The sequence below is a fragment of the Cottoperca gobio genome, chromosome 24 (genome assembly GCF_900634415.1).
Source record: "Cottoperca gobio chromosome 24, fCotGob3.1, whole genome shotgun sequence".
Lineage (NCBI taxonomy): Eukaryota > Metazoa > Chordata > Actinopteri > Perciformes > Bovichtidae > Cottoperca > Cottoperca gobio.
In genome coordinates, this window is record NC_041378.1 from 6,513,807 (window position 1) to 6,538,637 (window position 24,831).

General features: G+C 41.6%; 1 protein-coding gene across 1 annotated transcript; it reads right to left on the reverse strand.

Moving 5' to 3' along the window:
* Positions 1-83: 83 nt before the first annotated feature.
* Positions 84-24,349, reverse strand: LOC115003902 (beta/gamma crystallin domain-containing protein 1-like). Its single transcript, XM_029425842.1, is given in 23 exon segments — positions 84-454; positions 1,419-1,581; positions 2,156-2,314; positions 2,773-2,896; positions 3,960-4,099; positions 5,007-5,139; positions 5,637-5,749; positions 5,876-5,905; positions 6,909-7,035; positions 8,282-8,427; positions 8,766-8,889; positions 9,067-9,227; positions 9,775-9,810; positions 11,086-11,212; positions 12,572-12,711; positions 12,947-13,103; positions 14,035-14,153; positions 14,818-14,856; positions 15,946-16,113; positions 16,394-19,808; positions 20,265-20,479; positions 20,481-21,662; positions 24,338-24,349. Coding segments are annotated over 23 exon segments (7,119 nt in total). The 3' UTR covers positions 84-365.
* Between the last annotated feature and the right edge of the window lie 482 nt (positions 24,350-24,831).

Here is a 24,831-nt window from a genome sequence, read left to right on the forward strand (position 1 = left end):
ATGCAGCTGGAAAATAAGGCTATATATATATATATATATATATATATATATAACATGACATTTCATACAAATATAGAAAAGTGTTAACACTGTTTAATTTAATTAAAATCAGGCGAATAGATATATTCAAGGAAAAGACAAAAGATAAACTGGTTAAGTGTAAAATATAAAGTATTTAAAGTTCAGACTCTGCTCTGGGTAGTAATACATTCTTCCAGATGTATCCATGGCTCTCCATGTTGACCTCATTGGACGTTGTTGACGTCCTCCTGCAGCAGAGGTCGACGTACCTCGCCCGTCAGCGTGTTGCCTGACGGAGCCTCTGATGATCATATTAAGGATCCAGTCCAGCAGCTCGTGTGTTTTCATATAATCTCCACATCCCACTGTTGTTGTCGTTTACTTGGATCGAGTATTTGTAGAATCACTTGGTTTTTGTCATAGTGAACGCCCCCTGAAACAGAAACATATTTTCTCATTAATAAAACATTTATTTTTATGGGTGTTTTATTTACTGAGTTCATGTTCCATAATATTGGAGAGTGAGGTTTGTCTAGGGTCTGAATATATGGTAAGGTTAACATATTGAATTTAAAATACGATCATGGAAAGTAATATCCAGAGTACTCTGCGTCTTAGTGCAGTGCACGACACTTTGTACACTAACATGATTTAGTCCACAAGGTGTCACTCATCGACAGTGTTGCAAACAAAGCCCCACAGACATAAATACCATGTTTTCATTTAAAGAGAAAGTTATTTTTCTTATAGTACCAACAAAAGTGATTAACTAATGTACTGCGGTTGTAACCGTAGTGCTGCGATGAGGAACATGAATGCATCGTGCATTTAAAACAAACTGGGGACAAAGAATATTTGTCCTTCAGAGACAAAGACTCAAAAATAGTAAATAGTTTTATACTTTATATTTAACATGCAAAATCTGTTATTCATGTACAATTGCAGTGTTTTTTGTTCACTAAAACTGTAAAATCAAATTCCGTTTTTGTGTTTTTCTTCATTTCCAACTGTTATTACACTCTTATAACATGCAGTACATTGTAAATAACTGGCAGACATTGAACGTTCTAGAAGAAATGGGCAAAAGCACTTACTCTCAGGACATTTTCTGACATTTTTATAGTCAAAATAAGCAAAAAAGTCCAGATGGACATTCTCAGGCTTAGGTGTTAAAGGGTTACCATAAACACACTGAAGCATCGTACAGTATAACCTTGGACTACTTCACTGTCGTCATGAAAACGTCCAGATATTTGGCAAACTCATCCCGGCCGATGCTAGTGGTGCTAACTATCCGAGGTCTTCTATGTAAATCATTATTGCTAAGTGTCTTGTAATAAAGAAGAGGAATTGTTTGCTTTACAAGGCCCATGTCATGCCACATATGGATGACTCACCTTTGACCTCCAGGACCAGATCAGAAGAGGGGGAGTAGCGGATGAAGCCCTCAGGAGTGATGCTCCAGAGGTGGACTTGGTCGTCTGGCTCTGGGGTGAGACCGACACGGCTTCCTGCCATCGTAATGCTCCCACTGGGACCCAGGCAGAGCTCCTCCAGCGCCTGGAAACACAGGGAGGGGAGTCTATTATTTAACCGTTACAAATGGTGTCATCTCAGCAATAGAAGATTGACTGAAGGTATGTTGTAGAACTAATCCAGTTTTAGTGTCTAGTATTAGTCCTGTGTTTGACCTGCTTTGGACCTGGTCTTGATTTGAATTATTCTGATTAGATTTTGGAATTTATTTTGACATGATTAAAATGGCAGCACTTCTTGTACATGTACAAACAATATACAATGCTTTTTCTTATTTTTTACACACACACACACACACACACACACACACACACACACACACACACACACTATGTATAACCAGTTAAAAGCATGCACACTACCTTTAATATTACATTATTAAAAGTTAATTTTGTGATATAATTTAATGTTATAAGAAATAACAAATATTTGTGATATGTTTCTTACATCCCAATTACATCAATTATGTAAAAATAAAATAAAATGTAAAAAAAATTTCTTCCTGGTGTCATGAGGATAATACAAAGCGCTCTCATGACTCATTCATAGCACTGTTCACGTGTCAAACGTTGTAGTAGCATCACGACGGCACCGGTACCTTGCAGTGGAGATGTCCGTACTGGTAGAACCAGATCTGCTCAAATCCATCGGTCTCCTCTATTTCTTGGACCCGCAGCAGTTTGACATCATTCAAATCGCCGGTCACTGACATCATGAGCCCCGACTGTCTGTTCCTTAAACGGAAGTGCACTCGCTTCTACTCAGAAAACACACATAACCAAACACGAGGGGATCAGGGCTACTGCTGAGGGAAACACAGGGTTCATAATTCTTAAAGTATGTTAACCTGTTTTAATCAATACTGTTCTTTTTCTTTATTGTTATTTGTTGTTGTCAAGTCAACCTGACACAGCTGTTAACTAAACGTAGATAAAGAAGTGTGTGTGTACAAAACAATAGAATAGATATTTATTGTCATTGTGTTTAGAACAATGAAATAGTGTTTAGAAGCTCTTCAGCATTGTGCAACATCAAATAACAAGTAAATTAATAAAGTATGTCAAAAAAGTTCAAGTGAATGAAAGCAAAATAAATACCAAACAAGCGATACAAATGAGATCAAATGAACCAAACTGTGCAATCTTGGTTACGCAGCTTCACATATGGTCTAAAACCATTTTTAAGTGTACAAACACGTGTGAGGATGTACAGTACCTGTGTGAGGGGGCGAAGGGATCCAATTTTTTGCCAGCTGCTGAACTTGCGCCAGTCAAGCACCTCACCAGGTTTCAGCAAAATCTGAGGACCACGATAGTTGATACCCTCGTATAATATCCATCTGGTAATGAAGAAAAGATAAAAATACAGTCAAGTTATATATGTTCTACAGCTACAGGGAAACCAACACCACGTCCTGCTCAGCTGTTCTCAGTTCAGTCAGAGACGAATACTGTTCACACGACTGTTTCCTGAATATCGTAAGAACTTCGGCTGTTCGATTTTTTGGTTTGGTTTTTGAATTTAATTTGATTCATTTGAATGTCTTTCATATGTTTCTTTCTTTCCTTCTCTTCTTCTTTCTGTTGACGTTGGTTCCTGTAATATTATGCTGCATTTTGGCAAGTAGATTTAAACCTAACAGAACGTCCTGGTTATAAATGTTATATAACTTAAATTGTACTACATTTCTAAACCCAGGCTATCTAACGTGTGATGGAAGGAAAAAATTCTGTTTTTGACTTGTAGCTGTATGTTTTGAGTCCTCTCTTCCACGCAGGACTGTGCCCGAAGGTAATCTTCCGACAAAAATGTGCCGAGCTTCACGGCCGACCAATTTCTCGGCCGAATGTGTCTGACACTAAGTGTTGCTTTTAACTTGGACCTCAATGGCCCTGTTGTTGGGCTGGCTGCCCGTCTCTCCTGCAGCAGGAATGTGCCACTCCAGAAACAGCTCTGGTTCACTCTGAGCCCTTTATTTTCTCAGCATTACTTCACACCTACGGTCTGAATCTCGCACATCAGCAGCAGGTTTCCATCATCCCTCCATCTGTCAGTACTGTCACACATAAGATGTGCTCACGCTGCATTCTGCATCCAATTCATTTGAATAAATGAAACATCATGTCTGAACATACAGGCCAAAACTGCTACCTGTCTTTAACTTAAGCACCTTGCTTCGTCTGTTGCAATTTCTCTCTTTCAACACTTAACTTTGAGAGTTATTGTGCCATTCTGCATGGGTGTGTTTTACCACAAACACGCAGTAGAAACACACACACAGGCTGTTATGCATGAACCGGCCAAACTCACACACTAAGAGGGGAACTTGGTGATGACTGAGCAGCGTGCTTTACATTCTTACAGAGCGAGTTACCACACAGCAGATGTAATGTAATACTCACATTCCTCCTTCCACGATTACAGATTGGACTCTGCTGCAGCCTCCAGCCAGCTGAAGGTTGACTGATCCGTCTGTCAGAATCACCCTCTTCCCCCACAGCCCACACCGCTCAAACAGAGTGATGGATGGCAGTGAAAACTCCTGCAGAGCAAGAGGGATGGAAGGGACAGGGACACAGTACATTAAAAAAAAGGGGGTAGGCTGTGGGCTGTTATTTGGAGGTTACCCTGGAAACAGACCACACACACATGCTTTTGTGCTCCCTCACATTTCTGCCCTCCGTTAAATAGTGATGAGTTTTAATGAAAATCGACACTCAAGTTGTAGATGAGCAGTTGTGACTTATTTGAACATTACATTTACATTTTAACATTCGCCTTAAATCAGGGAGGATAAAGCTGTGGGTCGCTAGTAGAGGTCCATCCAAACCATAGGACCCGAGAACTCAACCTGTACGGGGGATCCATGGTCTATACAGTCAATCAGGTCTGTGTCAGGTCCCACTCTATTACCACGGGTCTGTTTAACATTATGCGTAATACTCGAGTAGATCCGAGCAGACATGGCCGTGATCTGACAGCGGTGCTGATCATGATGGAAGTGCTGTGTTTGTGTGTGTACGTGTGTGTACGTGTGTGTGTGTGTGTGTGTGTGTGTGTGTGTGTGTGTGTGTGTGTGAGAGTAAAGGTCAGAGAGCACAGATGATAGCAAATTAGCCATGCTAATGTTCACAGTCGTGGCAATTAGCGATCGTTATTATGGTTCAAAAGGGCAAGTTATCTTTATATTGCTGGATGCAACAAGACTGCAAAGCGGATTTTAGTATTTGTTATCGGTCACCGTGACAGCAGGTGGACTTTGAAGCTGGAATAACAAAGTGGATTAGTCGTGCTGTTTCAACCAGCAAGAGAAGAATAAGAGAAAACCTGGACGTGGTGGATTGAGTTTGATCAATTTGAAACCGTCCATAAGTCCGATAACGTTATAGGAGTACAAATAAAAATGATATATATAATACATTATATATAGAGAGAAAAATCAAACTTACAAAGCCAACGGTCTGTAGCGACAGGATGGAGGAGCTCGCATTGACACAGCCCATTGCTCTCAGGTCTGGGTAGCTTCCCACTTCTAACACATACATCCTGCCAGTGCAGTCCTGTCCCTCAAAGGCCAGCCAGCTGAAACAGACATGCAAACACATTAACACACAACAATTTGCATAACGTATGTGTCAAATCTTGAACATGCACATTAAATTACATGCTGGCTCATAGTGAATTACAATATGCCTAAACTAGGTTATGTATGCTTGAGGAGGAACAGCATGCCGTGTTCACACATATAGCAATATATCAAATAAATATGGAGAGCGCAGCATGAAAGATGCAAGATGTACATTACATCACAAGCAAGCTGCTATATGAGACATTTCTTTTAGGAAGTGGAGCAGGGACAGCATGCAGCAGATCCTGTGTCCCAGAGATACTTTTGGAATATGAGCAATATGCAGCTACAGTTGAATTGTTTTGCACCTTCGGGAAATCCAAAAGGGCCTATTTCTAAAATCTGATTTTGCAGGATGGTGCAAAGTCTCTCAAGTACCGGTGATTCAACATATATCAGAACTCATTTACCGCAGCGTGATGTTTTGTCCGTAATGCGCAGTATTACTCACCTTCCAGCCAGAACCTTACACGAGGCCACGGAGAACCCGTCCTGCAGGGAGGCCACGTCGTCCTCCAGAGGGAGGACAGAGCCTTGAAAACCTGGATCAGAGAAAAGCTGCACCTGTAGCACACACAGCAAGACAATAAGCCTGACTCATCCAATCTGAGCCTCTCACACACTTCATCAGACAAGTTGGAACCTCTCAGCAAGATTAGATGTGTTCTTTCGTCCTTTTCCATCGCCTACCTTAAACTTGGCTGCGTTCTCAAAATCGTCCTGAAATCAAACAAAAGCTTAATGAGACTCATTTACATGCACTGAACAACACAAAAGAAAGTATTACGTTGTCTTATAATTTAAGCCAAATGATGAACTGTATGTGATTTTATTTTAGCCACTTAAAGGAACACTTCACCCACAAAATGAACATTTGTATATTAAACACATGCAAAAGCTTACGATTGAATACACAGTTAGACGAGTACACGAGTGGCCCGCCTGCACAATAGTATGTTTTTAGGAAGAAATGCATGTATTTGGGAAGTAGTGAGCATACGACTAGATGAATGGGACTTTGTAAACAAATGTTTTTGCTGTTATTTAATGCGTCCCCTCCATTTACTTCAATTCATCAAGGCCTTTCTCTGTCTTTTGTTTCTTCATTCACCATGAAGGCATGTGAGAAAAACAAAGTTTTAAGTCACGCAGTGTGAGTAATGGATTTACAAATGCTCTTCTAGTGCGTGAAGTATTCCTTTAGCAGTAGACCTTGGATGAAATGTGTCTCCGTTTGTCATCATGTGGTTTGAAATAGTCTCAAAGCAATGATGACTCATTTTTGTGATTTAAGATGTTTTTCACTTTAAGTCTTATGACAAGAATTTTCCTCTCTGCACGGATTAATTCACTGTTGCTTTGCGTGTGACTCATGATCACAAATTCAATGTACTGTATAAAGGTTTTTCTGTACCACAGAGATTCCTCTTCTCCATTTCAAATTTTGATTTGGTCTCAAGTATGTGTTGTGACTGGTCACATGCAACGGAAGCGTTTGGTTAGTCAAACTGGGAATACCAGGGGAAGTGAGAATACACCAAGCACTTCAATACTGCAAAACTAAACAATTATGAATCACAGAATGCTAAAATAACAATCACTGGGATTATCTGAAGCCAATTGTGCCGCCCAAACACACAGCTGCTGCAGAGATTGAACATAAAATATCACAGTTACATTATAATCTGTCTAATAAAACAGCAAGATTTCAAAACTCTCTTACCAGCACAACAGGCATTGCTGAGGCAACTGTGGGCTGTAGCGCCCCCCAGTCGTCTGGGCATCCATACAGGCCTTTCTCCAGGACGTAGCACTCACCACAAAAGCCCGGCTCCTCAAACAGAACCCAGCTGAGAGAGAAAACAGAGAGAGGCGGAGGAACATAAGCACCCTTTTGTTTTGCATTGACATTTCACAATCGTGCTTTTCTCCTTTCATCTTAATTAGTAGAGAAACACAGTCTGTGACACAAGCACCCTCGCTAACAAAGAGAACGCCTTAATTCACAGTGTGACATAGTGAAGGAAAGCGTTGTTCTTCTTATCTTCAACTAATCTTGGTCAGAGTCCAAGTTGATAATGGCTTCCGACATGATCTTAGCAGTTATGCACCGTTTGTACTCCTTTGTAAAACTGGGAGGCTGTGCGAGTGTGTGTCGTTGTGGACGACTTGGGTATTGCTGCTCCAGGGGTTGTGTCTGCATTTGTGGGCTTGTGAGTGCCACACTACAAACAAGTCTCTCTCAGCGTTGCTGAAACAACCTGCTGAGCCAATCAGAGGCTCAGAAGGAAAGCAAGGGCGAGGCTCAATCTAATAACAGGCTAGCAGCACAGCAAGAATAAAACCCTTGAATATGGAGGAGTCCTGCCTCCTAAAAGAGGACCAAATGTTCCACTCCAAATTAATCACCATTTTGTGAACCTCTCTCTTGGGTAGCAAGGCTCAGCATGTTATACATTTCATTGTTCCCATTTGAGTAATGATTCCTTCCAATTGGCTTCTGGTTTTGTTTACTTCTGCAATTTCTTTCAGCTGATCATAGCGTTAAAAAGTAAAAAACGGAACTAGAAAAGGAAACACACTTGGACTTGGAAACACACTTGGATCGAAAATCCAAAAATCCAAAATACAGATGATGACGGCATTCAAGCTTCTAGAAACTCATCCTCCACACCCAACATTAGTTTCACATTTATTCCCACTGCCAGGGTGCAAGACAGCATGCTTCAAAACCAATTTACACTGACAGGTAGTGAGGTGTGGCAGACAAACCATTAGCGAACTAGCTAATCTGTCTCGACCTGTCAGCATGGGTGCGGCAGCCTTATCGCTATGCACCTGAGCTGCAAGGAACCACACAGAACTCTCACTTGGAATGCAGCCTGAAGTAATTATCAGGTTGAAGCGTAGGAATGCATCTTGTAGCATGCACTGAACTGAGAGTTGTCATCTGTAGAAACCTGAAGTCTTGCAGTAAAAAACACGACTCAGGAAAGAGACCAATTCACTTCAGCAGGAGAAAAATCAATCCTGTGACCTGTACATATTATTTCCCATTGCTGCTCACACAGTTTAAGTATAATATTTGTCACTTACACACCGCCGATGACATCAACGGACAGCGTCTTCACGCCGTAGCCTGTGTCATCCATGTTAATGACAGGCACTGTGAGGTCAATGTTGACTCCAAGCTCACCGAAATCTCTGTCGCTGAACATTTTGAGGTGTGGAGAGATGAAATCCTGGAGAGGGAATAAAAGCATCTTGTGAAAGTCTGATGATCGTCACACCAAAGATACATCACAAATGAGCAGAGTAAAAATCAACATACTCTAAGTTAGTGGTTCCTTTTTTCTAAAGTGTCATGCCCCCCTTTGGAAGCAGAAATAAATGGCATGGCCAGTATCCCACTAAAACAAAACAAGTCAAGTTGAACATCTTAAATATTATTATTATTATTATTATTATTATTATTATTATTATTATTATTATTATTATTATTATTATTATTATAGTGTATTATAAGATAACTTTGGTCACACAAAAGGTGTATCGGGTGTTAGCCCAGCATGCTACTCACGGCCACTATTGGTCGCAGTGACAGGAGCTGCTCTGAGCCTCCCCAGTCGCTACAGTCCAGGTACTCTCCTTCCTCCAGGATGTACTGCTGGCCCTCAAACCCAGGCTCGCTGTAGCCCACCCAGCTGGAAGGAAAGAAGTGCAGCCATGTTGCTGGTTAGAGCTGTATTTGTAAATCGTAACTGCATTACATAACTTCAAAATTGCCATCTGGAGAGTAACTCCTGTATAAACTTTGCTCCAAGTTAAAATGACCACTTAGATTGATCACTGATACAAAAGACATGTCGTAAAAGACTCACAATCCTCCGATGATCTTTAAAGAACCCACAGTCTTCAGTTTCGTTGAGTCAACGTTTTCTCCATCTGTAGCAATGTCTTCTTCACTTTCACAAAAGCTGAAAACGTCACCGTCGATTTCATAACAGGAGCCCTCAAGGCCGGGCTTCTCATACACCACAGCCTGTTTTAGAGAAAGGACAAGGTTTAGATTCAAATTGAATCATCACTTGGTTGAATAGATAAACCTTTTAGAATAAATTCCGCTCTGTCCTGGTTACTACATACATTTTTGTGTCTTTGTTCTCTCTGTAGTTAAGTTATCTTGCTGTGGTTCAGTCTGAACTCATATGAGCTAAAGAAGCACATCCTTGAATACTTTGTCTGTTGAACATTTGTGAGCATGCTAATAGGAATGTGTGCGCTTCAGTGATCACCTTGCACAATTGTTGAATGACAGTAAAGACTGTTGTGTCTGAAATAAAAGGCTGTTTATCTTTCATTCTGAGTTCTGAAGCTGTCTGCTGCCATGACATGCTATGGTTAGAATGAAAACAACACATAACAGAAAAATGCGCCAAGAATGAAACATGTTTTCCTCTCAATAATGCAATAATCACACATCATCATTTGATACTTTATCATGTTCAGATGTAAAATAACATTATATTAACATGTAGCACATACAACATGCAAGAGAAGTAAAATGTTGAGTAGTATGTCAATCCTACCTTGACTTCATGTGGATTCTCTACTTTGAAACCACCCTGGAACAGAGACATCATCATCAACAACAATTTTCTTCTCTAATTAAATGTACATCGTAAAAGGCTAGACAGTCAGCAATTATGGTAATAGTCCTATTTTCTTGGAAATGACGTCAATTCTTTTAAATAGTGACATGGAGCAAAGAAAATACAGAGCATGCTGACCTGAATTTCTGCCCCTGTGGGCAACTAATTACTGCTAATGTTCACATCAACTGCCGTTGTACAATGCCAGAGGGACACAATTCACATAAGGGAAACTATCATTACTAGATCACAATAGCGAATTACTGAGAAGAGTTTGTTCATGAAAGCTAATTGTATCATATTAATTGTGCACGTGTCTTAGCTAGCACAAAGATACTGATAGAATATGGAAAAGAAAGAGTTGAAAGAAGAAGTTTGAGTCTAAAGCAGCTCTGTAAGGCTAACTTTAACTTTAGCATGCTAACAGGCTCACAATACATGTTCAATAATGTTTAAGGTGTCTTGGTTTTGCAAGTTAGCAAAGCCAACATGTGATAGTGAACACTAAACACAACGTACAGCTGACGGGGAAGTCATTAGTTTTGCAGGTGTTTGGTCATAAAATAAAGAATTGAACATTTTTGACCTGACGATTAGCACTAGCTTAAGAGTCAGGCGTCCAATGTCATTACATCGTATCGTGTCAATCCATCCAATAGTTGCCGAGACATTTCATGCAAGCCACACATGTGATCCACAGGAGTGCTAGAGAAAAAGTCTGAATTTTAAGATTCATCCTCTGTAGGCTACACCATGAACGTTTGTACCAAATGTTCTCTCAATCCGTCTGGTAAATGTTGGGATATTTCCCAGAATATGTGAATATATTTGACCTCCTGGTGGCACTAGATAAAAAATCAGAAGATCACGAAATTCATGAGATTTCCTCCTCTGAGAACCATGAATGTTTGTATGAGATTTCGTAGCAATCCATCAAACATTTGTTGAGATATTAACTAAAGTTATAGGTCACGCCACTTGTGTGACTAAAATAGCAAATACATTTTCGGTCATAAATTCACAATGCAATAAATTGACCATACAGTTATTAAAGTGGTTAAATAATACTTAATCATTAAACCTAAGATAAAACAATATTAAATTAGTAATATTCTCTAAACAAGTTGAAGTCAGAGCGTATTATGTCCACCCTTATTGCTTTACCAAATCAAAGCATTACCTGAACTCTACCTAAAAAAAGAAGTGAACATATACAGTGTACATTAGATGTTGCACAGAAATACGAACCATTTTAAGTGGTCTAAGCGATCCAACAAAGGGTGATGGGAAGCCCCAGGTCTCCGAAAAAGGGTACACTCCTCTCTCAAGCACAGAGATCATGCCCTGGAAACCCGGGTCACTGAACAACAGCCACCTGAAGGAAAGAGGGAAAACCCACACTGCATTTAATTGAGTATTAAGCCAGAGGTCTTTCCACAGTAGTTCCATCTATGCCTCATGGTGCTTTTAAAGGCAATTTGAGTCATGACCTTGCATGTCTTGTTGCTTGTATAAAAAAGGCATAACTGTTATGAAAAAGAACAAATGGATATTTGTTTTTCCACATGGAATTCAGCAGCTACATTGTGATTGGTGACTTTGCTCAGTACATTAAGTATTATTAAGTCAGGGCACTGTTAATTAGGTACATTTATTTATGAATACATGAATCATCCAACGGCTGCAGAGAACAAAAGCTATTTGTTTTACAATAACAAATCTTGGGAATGGCATGCTTCAGTTCAAAGCCTTTTTCTTTCGCAATTCACTTTTAGCATGGGCAGCCTTTGTTGGAATTATGCCCCTACCTCTGGTGTTTTAATCCATCATGTAGCACAACCCAATGCCTCATACCAACCACCACATGTGAGCCTCTGGTAAATAAAAAAGTAAACCCAGCTTATTCAGTCAGTTCTGAGGAAGTGATACCAAGAACTGATGCCAACCATATGGCACTGAAAGATGTGTAACAACAGGAGCCAATGAGTCAACTGAGCTCGGCGCATCGCACATTAGATTTGTTAACACAAAACTGCATCTGCTCAACAGTTGCTCAACTTGCAAACACCATAAGTGGAGCTGCTGAAGCATAATTATGTAGAGCTGAGCAAAGATGAGCCTAGCAAAAACAGCTGTGTGAAAAACATCTAATGTCATTCATTTCCTCAGAAGCAGGGCACACAATGTCCTGAATGCCCACACTCTCAGGTGGAAAAACATTCTTTCTCTCCACACCTCTCCCCTCATGCTTTCCAAGTGCCCCCACACCCACTTTCTCTATTCTCTAACATGCATCAACAGGACAGACATTCCTGAAGAGACAAGCGAGTGAGAGTCAAAGCGAAGACAATGATAAACACTGAGGAACGCAGTAATGACTATTATCTCTCAGCTATTAGTCAAAGCCGAACACTTGGAAAAGACAACTGAGCGCAGCAGGCAGCATGTCCAAAGTCTGCTCTTCTGCTGGGCTGTGGTGGTAATTAGCAATATATAAAAATCATTGCAGAGCACTTGGGTTTTCTCATTAACTTCCCTCTAACGGATTATTCGTTCTCCAGGTGGCTAAATGTCTCCGCATCTCCAGATAACTACCTATCCACCACTGATCAATCACAATAAGCATGTGTCTGTGTGCTAACGATGCGATCGTGTCGGCCCGTTCGTTACTGTCACACTTGCTTTACCATAGGTCAAACACAAATGTGTGAGAGATTGTTGGGCTAACACTTACACCCCAGAGTGCACTTGGATGGAAGCAGTGTTCAGTGGGACGCCAAACGAGCCCGTCTCTATTGTGTCGTCATGGTAAGGTGTTACTCTGCCGTGGCCTTCTGGTTCGGTAAACAGATCGATATGGGGGAGGCTGTAATCCTACAGAGAGGGGAACACAAACACAGCCATTATCAAGCAGTGGCCCATTCTAGTCCATAAATCATTCCAATGTAAGCAAGTAAAATCTTAACTAAGCATACCTTACGGAGTCTAGACTGAATATCAATAAAGCAATAGCAAATATTAGCTATGGTTTGTAGGAGGTCCATGGGAGGTGATGATTACAGAATGCTGGAGGTGAAATGAGGTGGAAGTATTCAACCGGTGCACTCACCCAGACAGCAAGTCGGATGGAGCCGATCAGCATTGCTGGGTTGTTCTGTGGTTCTGTCTCCGGCCCAGGCTCTGCCCACATGTTTGTCAATTCAGTGCCTCCCTCCTCCAAGGCGACGCAGCGTCCCTGGAAGCCAGGCTTCTCGTAGAGCACCCAGCTGTAGTGAAAACAAAAATGTGTAATTATATGGCCAGAAACAGATGTTGGGGGGGGGGAAAAGAGGAGAAATGTATGATGTAATGAACTGAAATGCACATATGAGATCGCCTCCTATATGTCCATCTTATTTGTTTATATATTACATTTCCCCCGCTTTATATGGGCTTATATCTCTTATCCACATCTTACTTAATTATATATGAGCGTACTTTGCACCTCTATCTGTTTATGTATGTGCTCAGTGCTGCTTCATCTTCCTAATGTTTGTATGTCAGGGCTTACATGGGTTTCTGATATTTATATTTTCATTCTGTAAATCAAGCACTTTGTGCCTAAGCTTGAAACATGCTATATAAACAAAAAGTATTATTATATAAGCTTCCTTACCAAGAGTTAGAAGAGAAGATCAACACCACTCTTACTTTATCTGTCCTATAAATATAAATATGACGCTAAAGCTAACGCCACTAGCTTAGCTTAGCATAAAGTCTGGAAGCAGCTAGCTGGGGGAAAAGCAAGCAGCACCTCTGACGCTCACTAATTAAGATGTTGTATCTTCTTTGTTTGTGTGCAAAACAACTGAATCTTTGGCCTGGTGCAATATCTTCCCGAGGGCTACGCTGGTTGCCTGGCAACCCCAGCACATAATCCCCCTAAACCTGCCTATTTTACACTTTTATTCATTACTTGGGGATCTTTAGAGGAGCAGGTAAGAAGGATTGTGTTACCTTTGGTCAAAGCCAGGCTAGCTTATTAACTAATGACCGCATATGTAAATCTTAGCTGCAGAGGATATTCAAATATGTAAATATACAAGGAATGATGCAACAGGCCACACTGGCATCCCAAAAAGCACTTGACACTAATTAGATACACTTCAGTGCACATTTCTTTCTCATCGTCCGTTCCTGTCGAATGCTGCTACTTACCATCCTCTAACAACCATCACAGATATGAGAGGTGAGAGCTGCAGAGAAGAAGCATCTGCTACATCCCTGTAAATCTCATGTGCCTGTCCACTGAACTGAGCTTTCTCAAACAACACCATCTGTGTGGAGAGATGAAGGAAAGTAGAAAAGAAATTCACAAGAAATGTCATGCTTTACTCTATCACATTAAACCATGACTCACAAGAGTGCTGAGAAAGACCTAATGGCATAGTACTGGCTGCAGTAAAAGCATCTTTATGTTTCTATCTACACCGAACAGGCGCACCACCAGGTCTGAGTGCTAATGTGATTCATCACTTTAACACAAAAGTTACATTTTTAGTTCATAGGCCAACAGAATATTGAAGTTTGTGAATAATCAACTACACACAGGGGTTGCTCTGGAGACTCCATAGTCAATAACACTGTTGTAGTGTTTTCCCTAAAAGCTTTCAAATCTAAATTAAATGAAAGCAATGTGTGGGCAAGAAACTGAAAATGTTGAGCACCAGGGGAACATCTCTCTTTCTTACAACAACTACTAATGAAGTTCTACAATAATGCAGAGCCACAAGTTCTGCACTGCGTTGGCAGCACTGAATTCCATGATTGTAATCACATCCAGCTGAGTATTTGCACTACACTGTTTTTTTTAAATACTTTGTTTACCCCCAAGAACACCATATGAAAAGCAGATGTTTTCACAGAACAGAGAGTTGTCTGTGCAGATTCTTTTCTCCATCTTGTTTCTATTGTATGCGGGCAAAGCTGTGCCTACTGTACCTTTCCAGGGCGCTTGTGAAATCCTTTGACAGTTCTTATCTGGAATGCAAAAACACAGGATTTTAATTGCGACAAAGTCTGCAGACGATGGCAAACAACAATGACATGCTAGAAAAGCTCATCTGCATTTGTTTGTGCAGCAGTTCTGTGCCTGTTGAATGTCCTGACCTTTCAGTTCACTTCCATGGACACAGTGGGTCCATGGAGACTGAACTGTTTTGGATTTGTATTCAAGCACCACACTGGTGCTGTAGCCAGCAGGAGAAGAAAAGAAAAAGGGGGTTGCTTAATACAGCTGGCAGAAAGGGCAATTTGTGAGCCTGGAAGCTACAAATGGAGACACAAAAGGAAATAGAAAAAACTACAGCAACTAGAAATCTTGTAACATCAATTCACAACAATGTTGATCATCCATTAATGTGATTCTTTAAGCAAAAAATGCCAAAAGTTTACTTGCTTTAGCTTTAAAAAGGTCAACATTTACTTGTTTTTGCATCTTCTTTCATATGAAACTGAATAACTTTGGGTTTTTGAATGGTGTTCGGACAAAGGAAGCAATTTAAATGTCAACTTGGTCTTTGGGAAATCGTGATGAGCACTTTCTGACACTTAATTAACCAAACAGTTAATCGATTGATTGGCGGACTCCATTATAACATTTGTTTGTTTTACAGGTCTGTCATTTCAGAGTTTTCTGGAAAGCGCTATGTTATTAGATGTTAATAATTGTGTTCAATCTGCAAATCTCTTTCCCTATAATTATTACCAAATGACATAGTTATTTCTAGGAAACTTTGTAAGTAGTTATTTGGAAATGATTAGAAACTTATGTAAATTAAACCATTTCCAAAATAATGGACTAGCAAGACAAAAGATCAACGGTGTGTGGATTAAGAAGCTAGTGTTGGTATCAGAATGCAAATAGGGTTTAAATAGGGTTTAAAAAATAAACTGGTGGATATTTCCATAAAATGCAAATGCTGCTCTCAGGGAAATAAAGGATTATAAATAGTTTCTCCCTCCCAGTGCAGCGAGCAGCGGCTCATACACAAGTACGTCAAAGAGATGTTCAGTTTTAATATGTAACTCTTAAGTTATCATTTAATAGTACGTATGTCGCACGCTTACATTTTTACTACGTATTTCCTGGAGCTGAGTTGGAGGCTGTGTAGGCTCGGGGAGTGTCGGGGGTGCGATTGGAGGAATCTCAGGAAAACATGGAGGCACAGCATGAGGAAGTTTCACAGCCCCGTCTGTTTCTCCTCCAGAGGCTGGGCTTGTCATTTTTCCAATAACCTGATACACAAACCAAAAAACATCAGGTATGTATGAAAGTCGTTAATGTTCCTTCTATAACAAATGATGTTTTTGTTATTTAGAGACATGTTAAAAGAGAGCACTTGGTTTTATGAGTATTTCCTTTCATCAGACAATGAAAACTCTGACAATGAATGCTCTGACTTCCTTTAACTCGCGGTTGCAAGATGAATGTTGTCAGTGAAATCTCTGTGTTATGAGGAACACTTCTTTAACACTCACGTCAGTTTTAGTTGCTGGAAATAACTGAAAAACTAACCTCGGTTTTGATTTGCTCCTGTCCTTGTATGCTCTGCTCTGGTAGAGCGGGTTCTTGTGGGAGGTACTTCTCTAAATACTCCGGCAGCTTGAAGTCGTTAAAGCAGGGAAGTGGAGGGCCTGAGTCACTGACCGCAGCCTCTGCAGCCTGGGCTTCCTCTCTGCTGCTCAGGGCCAACGTATTTTTGAGTGGAGCTGAGGATGTCGGGCTTGGTGGGGGTGACTGGGATAAAAGCGGAGGGCTTAGCCGGGGGGCATCGCTAGGTGAAACATCCCCAGAGTCGGTGCCGTCTGCCTGCGTATGAACTTCATTTCTCTTCCCTCTGTAGATGGAGGAGGAGAGGCTGCTGAGGACACAGCTCCCCTCCAGGCGAGACTTCACCTTGACCTGGTCCTCTTTCTCTTCCTTGACATCCTCCTCATCTTTGTCCTCTTTGCCCCTGAGGCGAGAGTGAGTGTCCAGGCTACTGAGCAGCATGCTCCTGTCTGTCAAACTAGCCCTGGCAGGCTTCAGGGCAGATTTATTCTCCTTGCTCTGGAGTCTGGATAAGAGGCTCGGCGGGGTGTCTACGGTGAACTGATTCTTCTTCCTCAAACCAAACTTGAACTCGTCGGGGTCAAACGTCTTCTCAAAGCGGTCCTCCCTGATGGCAGGCATGGCAAATGGAGGCTGAGGTGTCCGGAGTGGGTTGTGTTTACGTGGCGGGAGGGAGAACGGGGCGCAAAGCATCTTGATTTTCTCAACGAAATCATCATCATCTAGATCACCAGAAGGGTCTAGAAGATTGCTCTCACTTCCAGAAGAGCTCAGTTTGGGCACCGGGACTTTAAGCTTCCGTTTGGGAAAGTCCACATCCAGCCAGCTAGAGGGGGCGTCTTGCCCTGTTGTGAAATCGTCTTTGCTTCGTCCTCGTGGCAAATGGAGCTTCTTCATGGTTGACTCCTGGGTTGGGTTTGGGATCGGCTTATCATCCTTGGGGGAAATGGGTGCTTTTGGAGTTTGACTGGGTTTGTTATTGACCGGTTCCTTTATGACTGTGTGTAGTTGTGGATGTGTGGAGTTATCGACATTAGCGACAGGTGAAAGTTCATCCCTTGGTGAATGGACTGTTTTCTCAGCTGTCTTCTGTGACACATTAACTTTAGAGCTAAAGGCAGCGCTATCAGATGGGCTCTGTGCTATTTTCCCAACCTTGAGGGAAATGATATCACTTGTACTCTCTGTGTTTTTTGATTCCTCGCGTTGTCGGCGAGCTGGTTTCATTATATCTCCCGTTGATATGACAGTTGTATTTGCCCCCCCATCATCCTGCCGTGCTCCTTTGCTCTTCGCAGATCCAGACACAGAAATAGGAGTCGACTCTTTAACAGATGATTTTTTCTCTGGCACTGTCTGTGCAGCTATCAACGCTGGAGTGCCATCAGCGGCTTTTACAGTCACTTTCACAGCTGCTGTAGTTGCTTTGGTAATAGACTCTGAGCTGGAGAACTCAGCATCATTAGCTCCATGTGGACGTGAGTCATCCGGTGATTTCTCTGTTTTTTCCACAGATACAGAACGAGGCAGTGACTCTGCTGGAATCACAACTGGCTCTGCCTCTGTTCCAGAACTTACTGTAGACTTTGTCTGCAACCCAGAGGGTACATGTGTTGCCTTCTCCCCCTTTGACTGCCCTTTCTCACTACTTGGCTCATTAAGCTGGGTGACGGCACAGACAGCCGTTTTTCCTGGTTGTGTTGTCTTCGTGCGTCCGACGCGTTGTGTTTGAGCAGGGAGGTCTGATGAAGCACCGGTCCTCTCTGAGGACTGAGAGGCTGGTTCTGTTTGCTTTTTTTCTGGTTTTGTTATGACTTTAACTGGCTGGGTCTCATCTTTTCTTTCAGCATTTTTTCTTTCATCATCCCTCGCAGCACTGCTGTCTGAAACCTTGGCCTTTGTGGTATTTTTATCTGAACGCAGGAGCGGCTGTGGTTTGTCTTTGTTATTCCTCTCAGTCTGATTAGTCTTTTCGCCCTCCACCTTTTCTAAATTGTCCACATCTTTTCTCTCGGCCTGATGTATTACTTCTATGTCCTTGTTTGGAGGTGGTGGAGTTTGCCCTGTGTCTTTTTTATTAGTTTCCTTTACTTTTCCTTTATTTTTCGATTCCGATTGCGTGGGCAATTCTTTATCTAATTTGGGATGTTCAACAGGTGGCCCTTGCTTCATGGAAGAAGTCTTCTCGGTAGGTTGTTCAACCGTAGGTGAGGGGGAGGAGGCTGGCGTTTCTCTGCTGTCCTTGGAGGCTTTTTCTCTCCTCTGTGTGAATAAGAGACTGTGTCCCCCTGCCTTTTCCTCCTTTTGGGGTAAAATAGCAGAATCCTTGTCAATAGTCGTCTTTGTTCCATTGCTACCAGCAGCAGAGTCAGGTTCATCTTTGTTGACAGATGGTTCAGGGAATCCTTCCTGTCTGGTCAGCGGGTTATCAATATTCTCCTTTTTAAATGAAGAATCCAACCTTTTCTTCTGTTTGTCTAACACCACCAGCTGCTTCTTACAAGCTTTTTGTTTGGTATCAGGCACATCAGACTGTTTTTCTGATGTATTTTCAGATGGTAATGAGACTTTTTCCGCCTCCTCTGTATCATCCACCATATTAACAGCTGGTTTACTTGTTGAGTAATCTGGTTTGTTTTCACCATGTGGGCTGCTGGGACTGTTTGGTTCCCTACCTTTTCTTCTTTTAGAGCGGGAGCCTATTCTGCTAGGGCCTTTGGACTGTGGGCTACTGATGTTGGTCAGTTCTGCAGAATCGCCTGTCCCTTTAGCTGGAACATCTGTTTCCACACTGTCTGGTTTCGTACCCTGATCAGCTGTTTTCAAGGCAACAGTGTTGTTTGTTGTGGAGTCTGTTGGTTGTTCTTTAGGAATGGAAATCTTCACCCCTACAGCCGTGGTATCTTGTCCATCTGGTTTTAATGTTATCTCTGACTTTGCTTTCTGTATTTGCTCTTTAGTATCCGGTTTACCCTGACTGCCCAGTTCTGGTGACTTTGATGCAGCAACTGCAACAGACGAGGCGGCGTTTTGCGACTTCCCTGTAATGGCTGGCTTTTGAGACAGCGCTGGCCTGACGTCTGATTTAGATGACTCCGTGAAGTTCCTCGATCGCTCTTTGATCGTCATCGGCGTCTCCCTGACGGGTGATGAAGAGCTGGACCTCGCCATTTCGTAACGTTCACCTGATCTTGACCTCTTTTCTAGCGACACAAAATCTGCTTTCACCCTCTCTGTGGCTTTCCTGACTGGAGAGACATCAGCAATCCTCAGGTTCTGCTTGTTGACCCCCGCTGCTGGGCGCTCAAAGAGGTTGATTTTATCTGCTATGCGGCCGACGACTTGCTTAGACTCCTCGTCAATTTTCTTCAGCTGGTGTCTGTGTATGATAAGAGGTTAAGGTTTGAATTCTGAAATTTAATTTGAAACATTTAAAGTTGATTTTCACCTGTTGTCTGCCACGGACAAATATTAGTTTAGTGTTTGGATCATTTGTTAAATTTAATCTGAGCTATTTCTCCAACTTCTTTGCTTAATGGTGACAATATTGAAGCACAGGGCTGTACTTTGTATTATGACTCACACCATTGTTTCCCTGTGGCTACACCTCCACTCATAGCGCACATTCTTATGACGGCAATGTCATGTTAGACAAAAGCCAGTCCGGTAGGTTCAAATGTCTGATAATGTTGGAGGTAAACTAGTTGTAAACAATGTAACATATATTCCTAACAAATAGGGTATTTTAAATCAATATATTATTGGAAGAATGTGCTAAGTCATTGTTTCAGTCATTCACAATCCATAAACTGATCATATTTAGGTGAAGACTTACCTGGCATCAATCGCTGTGTTGGGCTTATCCTGCGCTTCATCTTTGTTTTTCTCTATCGGTGCCTTAAACTCCTGGGTGTCTCTTGCTGGACTTGATTTAGGATTCAAAGGCACATTTTTAGTAAAAAGCTTCACCTCACTTCGAGAAACCTTCAAACTCCTGCGTTTGGACTCTGGTGTCTCTGTCTTCCTTTCTACTTTGTAAAGACTGTCGCCTGTCCTCCATGTTTGCATCCCTGTCCACCACACATGCCAGACTGGCTGCAATGACTGAATTTGAATCCTGGAAGTTGTCCAACGGCTTGACAGTATCAGGGCAGGAAGTCTTAATCTCTGCTCCTCCAGGTGAAGCCTGATAGGTGGGGTTGTGCATGGAGGAGGAGTTTGCAGATGACTCTCCCATGTGAGTCTTTGGACTTTCTCCCTGAGCACTGGTCAATGAGTTATTTGATGTAGGGATTCCCTCTGGGACAGGTAGGTCAGTGGGAGGCTTTTGTTCTTGCGGGCTGTTCCCTTCATCTCCCTGAGAGTTTTTCCTAAATTTCCTCCTGGCTGGGTTTTTACGCCCCATGTTGTCTGTTTGTTCTTCAGATTCAGGCTCTGACTGTGAGTCTATGTGTGCTTTCAGTGACACTCCCACTATTGCACTGTAATAACTCTGTGCCCCAACAGCAGACTTCACATTTGTTCTTTTGTTCTCTGCACGTGTTGAACTTGAGCTCAAATCAAAACTTGGTGATGACTTTGCTTTGGGGAGGACATTTAGGTTCTTTTTTGTCACTTCGACAATTTCCTGTCGATCACAGGTGTCGTTACCCCTGTGAGTCACGCTGGTCTCCTCCAGGTACACCTGGAGCCTCCTGCCTGCCTGGGCCTGTGCGTGTCGCTGTGCTTGAGGCTGTGCGTGGGCCCGGTCAGAGTCCCATACCACTCCCTGCTCAGAAGAGAGATGTGTCAGATGACTGGCATTCTTCTTAGGATTCCCGCTCGCTGAAGAACCGTTGCTGCTCTCTTCCCTCTCCTTGCTCTGCTCTATGCTCTTCTCCCTGCAATCCACAAACTCCTCCTCTTCTGGACCTCCTTCTGCTGTCTCAGTGCTGCTCACAATAGAGCCGTCTCTGTGGGCAGACTGCGTGGCGTCCCGTTCTTCACAGGGGAAAATGTCTCTGGAGAGACGGCGTGGATTGGGATTGGAGCTCTGTTCCTTCTCCTCCTCCCACTCTTGATTCTTTGCCCGGAGTCTCAGAGGCTTCTGATTCTCCTCTTCTCCCTCTGATTTAAGAGCCTTATCGGTAGTTGAGGAGACATTTTCACTGGGACCCTTTCCCCTCCATGGAGAGAGCCAGCTCCCGAGACGACCCAAGACCCCAGTGTTCGGCTGCTCCTCGGGGCTCTCAGACTAAATCAAAGCAGAGAAGAACTCACATAAATGTCTGCATACACATGCAGTGGCAGTTAATAGACATGCATATTTCCTATGAATATGCGCACACTTTAGCTGAGCTTACAGCAGTGACACATGGTAGTTCAAATATTATAACTTGCCAATGAACAAAGGAAGGGAGGGCAGGCTTGGGATCTAAAGTAAATATAAGTAGAAGTTTGTTTAAAGACATGTTTTAGTATGGCCATGCATCTCTCAGCATAGCAAATACATGCAGGAGTGCTTATAACCTGTAAGCTTACCGTAGAAAATACCATATCATTCAGATTCTTTATGTAGGTTGTGAACATGATTTTGAACAAAAACTCCTAAAGAGCATAAAACAAAAACAAAAATCATTCCACCAGGATAAACAATAGCAGTGTGAAACAAGCAGACAAATTATCACACAAAAAGATATTATGCGTTAGCAAACTGATAAATCCATCCTTAAGTCTCTAACTTTGCGCTAATTCCTTTTGGCAGAAGTTTCAAGTTCAACTCACCCTTAATTAGACATAGAAGAAAACTTTTCGGCCCCCTGAAAAATATAAACCGCTGTCAGTTTGTACAGAAAATTATCTGCACTAAGATGCATGTCTGACTGATGAACATGTTGCGTTTAGTCCTCCTTGCATCCAGTGAAGCATCCACAACTGGGCAAACTGTGGCATCGCAGATAAGAGTGTTGTAGAAGTTCTGCCCCTGCAGCAGAGCGCGCGCAGTCTGGTGGTAAAACGATGCCTTCACGTGCCCCTCGTAAACTTCTCACACGAGTGTCACTATGAAGACGGTTAGTGGTCGCCCACCTTACCGCGTGCAGTAAATGTGAATATGTTACATTCTGAGTTTAAAAACAAACATGTTAAAACTTTAAACTATACCTAAGCCTACTTCAATACTACAACTCCAAGCTATTCATATTAAAATTCAGTAATTGCAATGAAGGAAAACTTACTTAAGTACACATTTGAAGAGAATAGCCTACTATAACCTACTCCACAACATACCAGAGGCAAATATTGTACTGTCTTATCCACTACATTTGTCTAACAGCTGTAGTTACTAATTATTTTTTCAGCAATAACCATGTATCTCTAAATTTGGTGATTTTGAAGAATGATTTTGAGAAATAATATTAATAATTAATCCAAAAACATCATATACAAGAGACTAATAGGGACACGTTTTACTTTTTATATTTTAATTACATTTTAGTTTCACTGTAATTACTTTACATATTTATATAAGTATATATATATATATAAGTAAGGATTTGAATGTAAAACTTTCACTTGTAGTGGAATTTTCAATGTGATAGGATCTGAATAATTCTTCCTACTTGTTACAAATTAAAAAGTAATGTCACTGCTAGCCTATATTTACTGAAGCATCTCTTCCAGGTCGATATTAGTATTATCAAAATCCCTACTTTCTTTCAGGAAATTGAAGGCAGCAAGAGGCCGTGTCCAAACACATTTTTCCAGGGGAAATGACGCACTGACTGTGGGTTTCAGAGCCTGTTGAATTTGGTTTTTTTTTAGCTTTCCAAACCTGCGTCCCCTTGTTTCATTTGGAGGGCAGCTCAAGTCAGTGTTTCCATGCTGCTAAGTCTAGGAATTTAACCCTGTGAATACTTTTGTCTTTTTGGAAAATAGACATTATTTTGACTTTTTTCTTGTTAGTCAAATAAATAAATCGAGTTATAATCAAGGCATAGTTTTTTCACTTTTTCACATAACCAGGCTGCCTTCAGGTGTGGGAGTAGCGCTTGTAATTATTTTTAGAAAAAATTCTAACCTATTATTTTAGACATTCAACGACCCTGTTTAGCCTACATTATCATAGGTTATTAATGTTTTCTTAACACCTATGTTATTTCTATTGTGAACTCCAAACAGGTATACCCTGAAATGAAATATAATTGCTATATAGGTATCATTTCCCTCACTAATCTCATTTGAAAAACTTTATGACAGCCCATGCAATCCCGATGGAAGTCAAACAGGTTTCTACTCAAACTGTAGCTCCATAACACCAAAACAAACGGTGGCCCTTAAATAGTCTACCGACCTTTACAAGCACGTCACCAGAAAGTGAGATCTTACCATAATTACAGTGTTTCTCCTGGCTTCTCAGTTGTCTCGGAATTAAACCGGTCAGATGCAGCCTGCTGCAAAAACCCTCATACAGAATGAAGCCTGTCAGTGCGCCGCCGCCTCTGTGAGGTAACCTGTCCCTCCTTGCACAGGACAGTGGAGTCTGCACTGCACGGTCTAATTAATATTTAGTGCGCTTTAAAATGAGCAAATATCAAGGCTTACTGTTGGAGTACGCTTCTTAGATGTCAGTGTGAATGCGTCTTAAAAAGTGTTAATTTTTTCCCATGGTAAATGAGGTGGAATCTGCCTGGGCCAGGTGACACACCCAGGCTTTGAGCACCGTGACACAGCAGGCAGCTATGGCAGTTTATTGTGCAACTTTGTCAAGAGTACTAACAAAGAGACAACAGATAGACTGTGGTTGCAGGAAGAACTCTACATATTGTCACTGGAGGTTTTGTATCGAATTATACTGTAAATATAATATTGGGTCTTTTGCATTCTCTCTCTCTTTGTAATGTTTTATCGTCATTTCGCAGGAGCACTTACCTGCTTGACCATAAAACGGTTTACTCACACACACAGACACACATTATGTATGCTGAACACAATGCATCACATTCACAAACGCATGCAAATGTGTTTCTGCCTCTCTCTCTCTCTGTCTTTCACATGACTTATTAATGTGCTACAGGACCTGAAACCTGTCTCATTATTCACCCCATGAAACATTTACACATTGTCTTTTTTCTTTTCTCATAGCAAACCGCATGGGAAAACTCCAGAAATGTTGACAATTTAAGGACCTGTATCAACTGTGCCAATGTTTGGAGACATTGTGAAAATGATGCCACATATAACAATTATCATCTTTCTGGTTAGGAGCTAATTTAACAAGCAGTTGATGATGTGTTGCAGACAAAACACTGGGGGTAAAACAATGCACTATAATGTCTTTTTACTGACTCCAATATTTCACCTCCATTAGCTCTAGAGCTTGTCATATTCTGAGAATGCAAATGCCTGGGACTGAGCCACACATT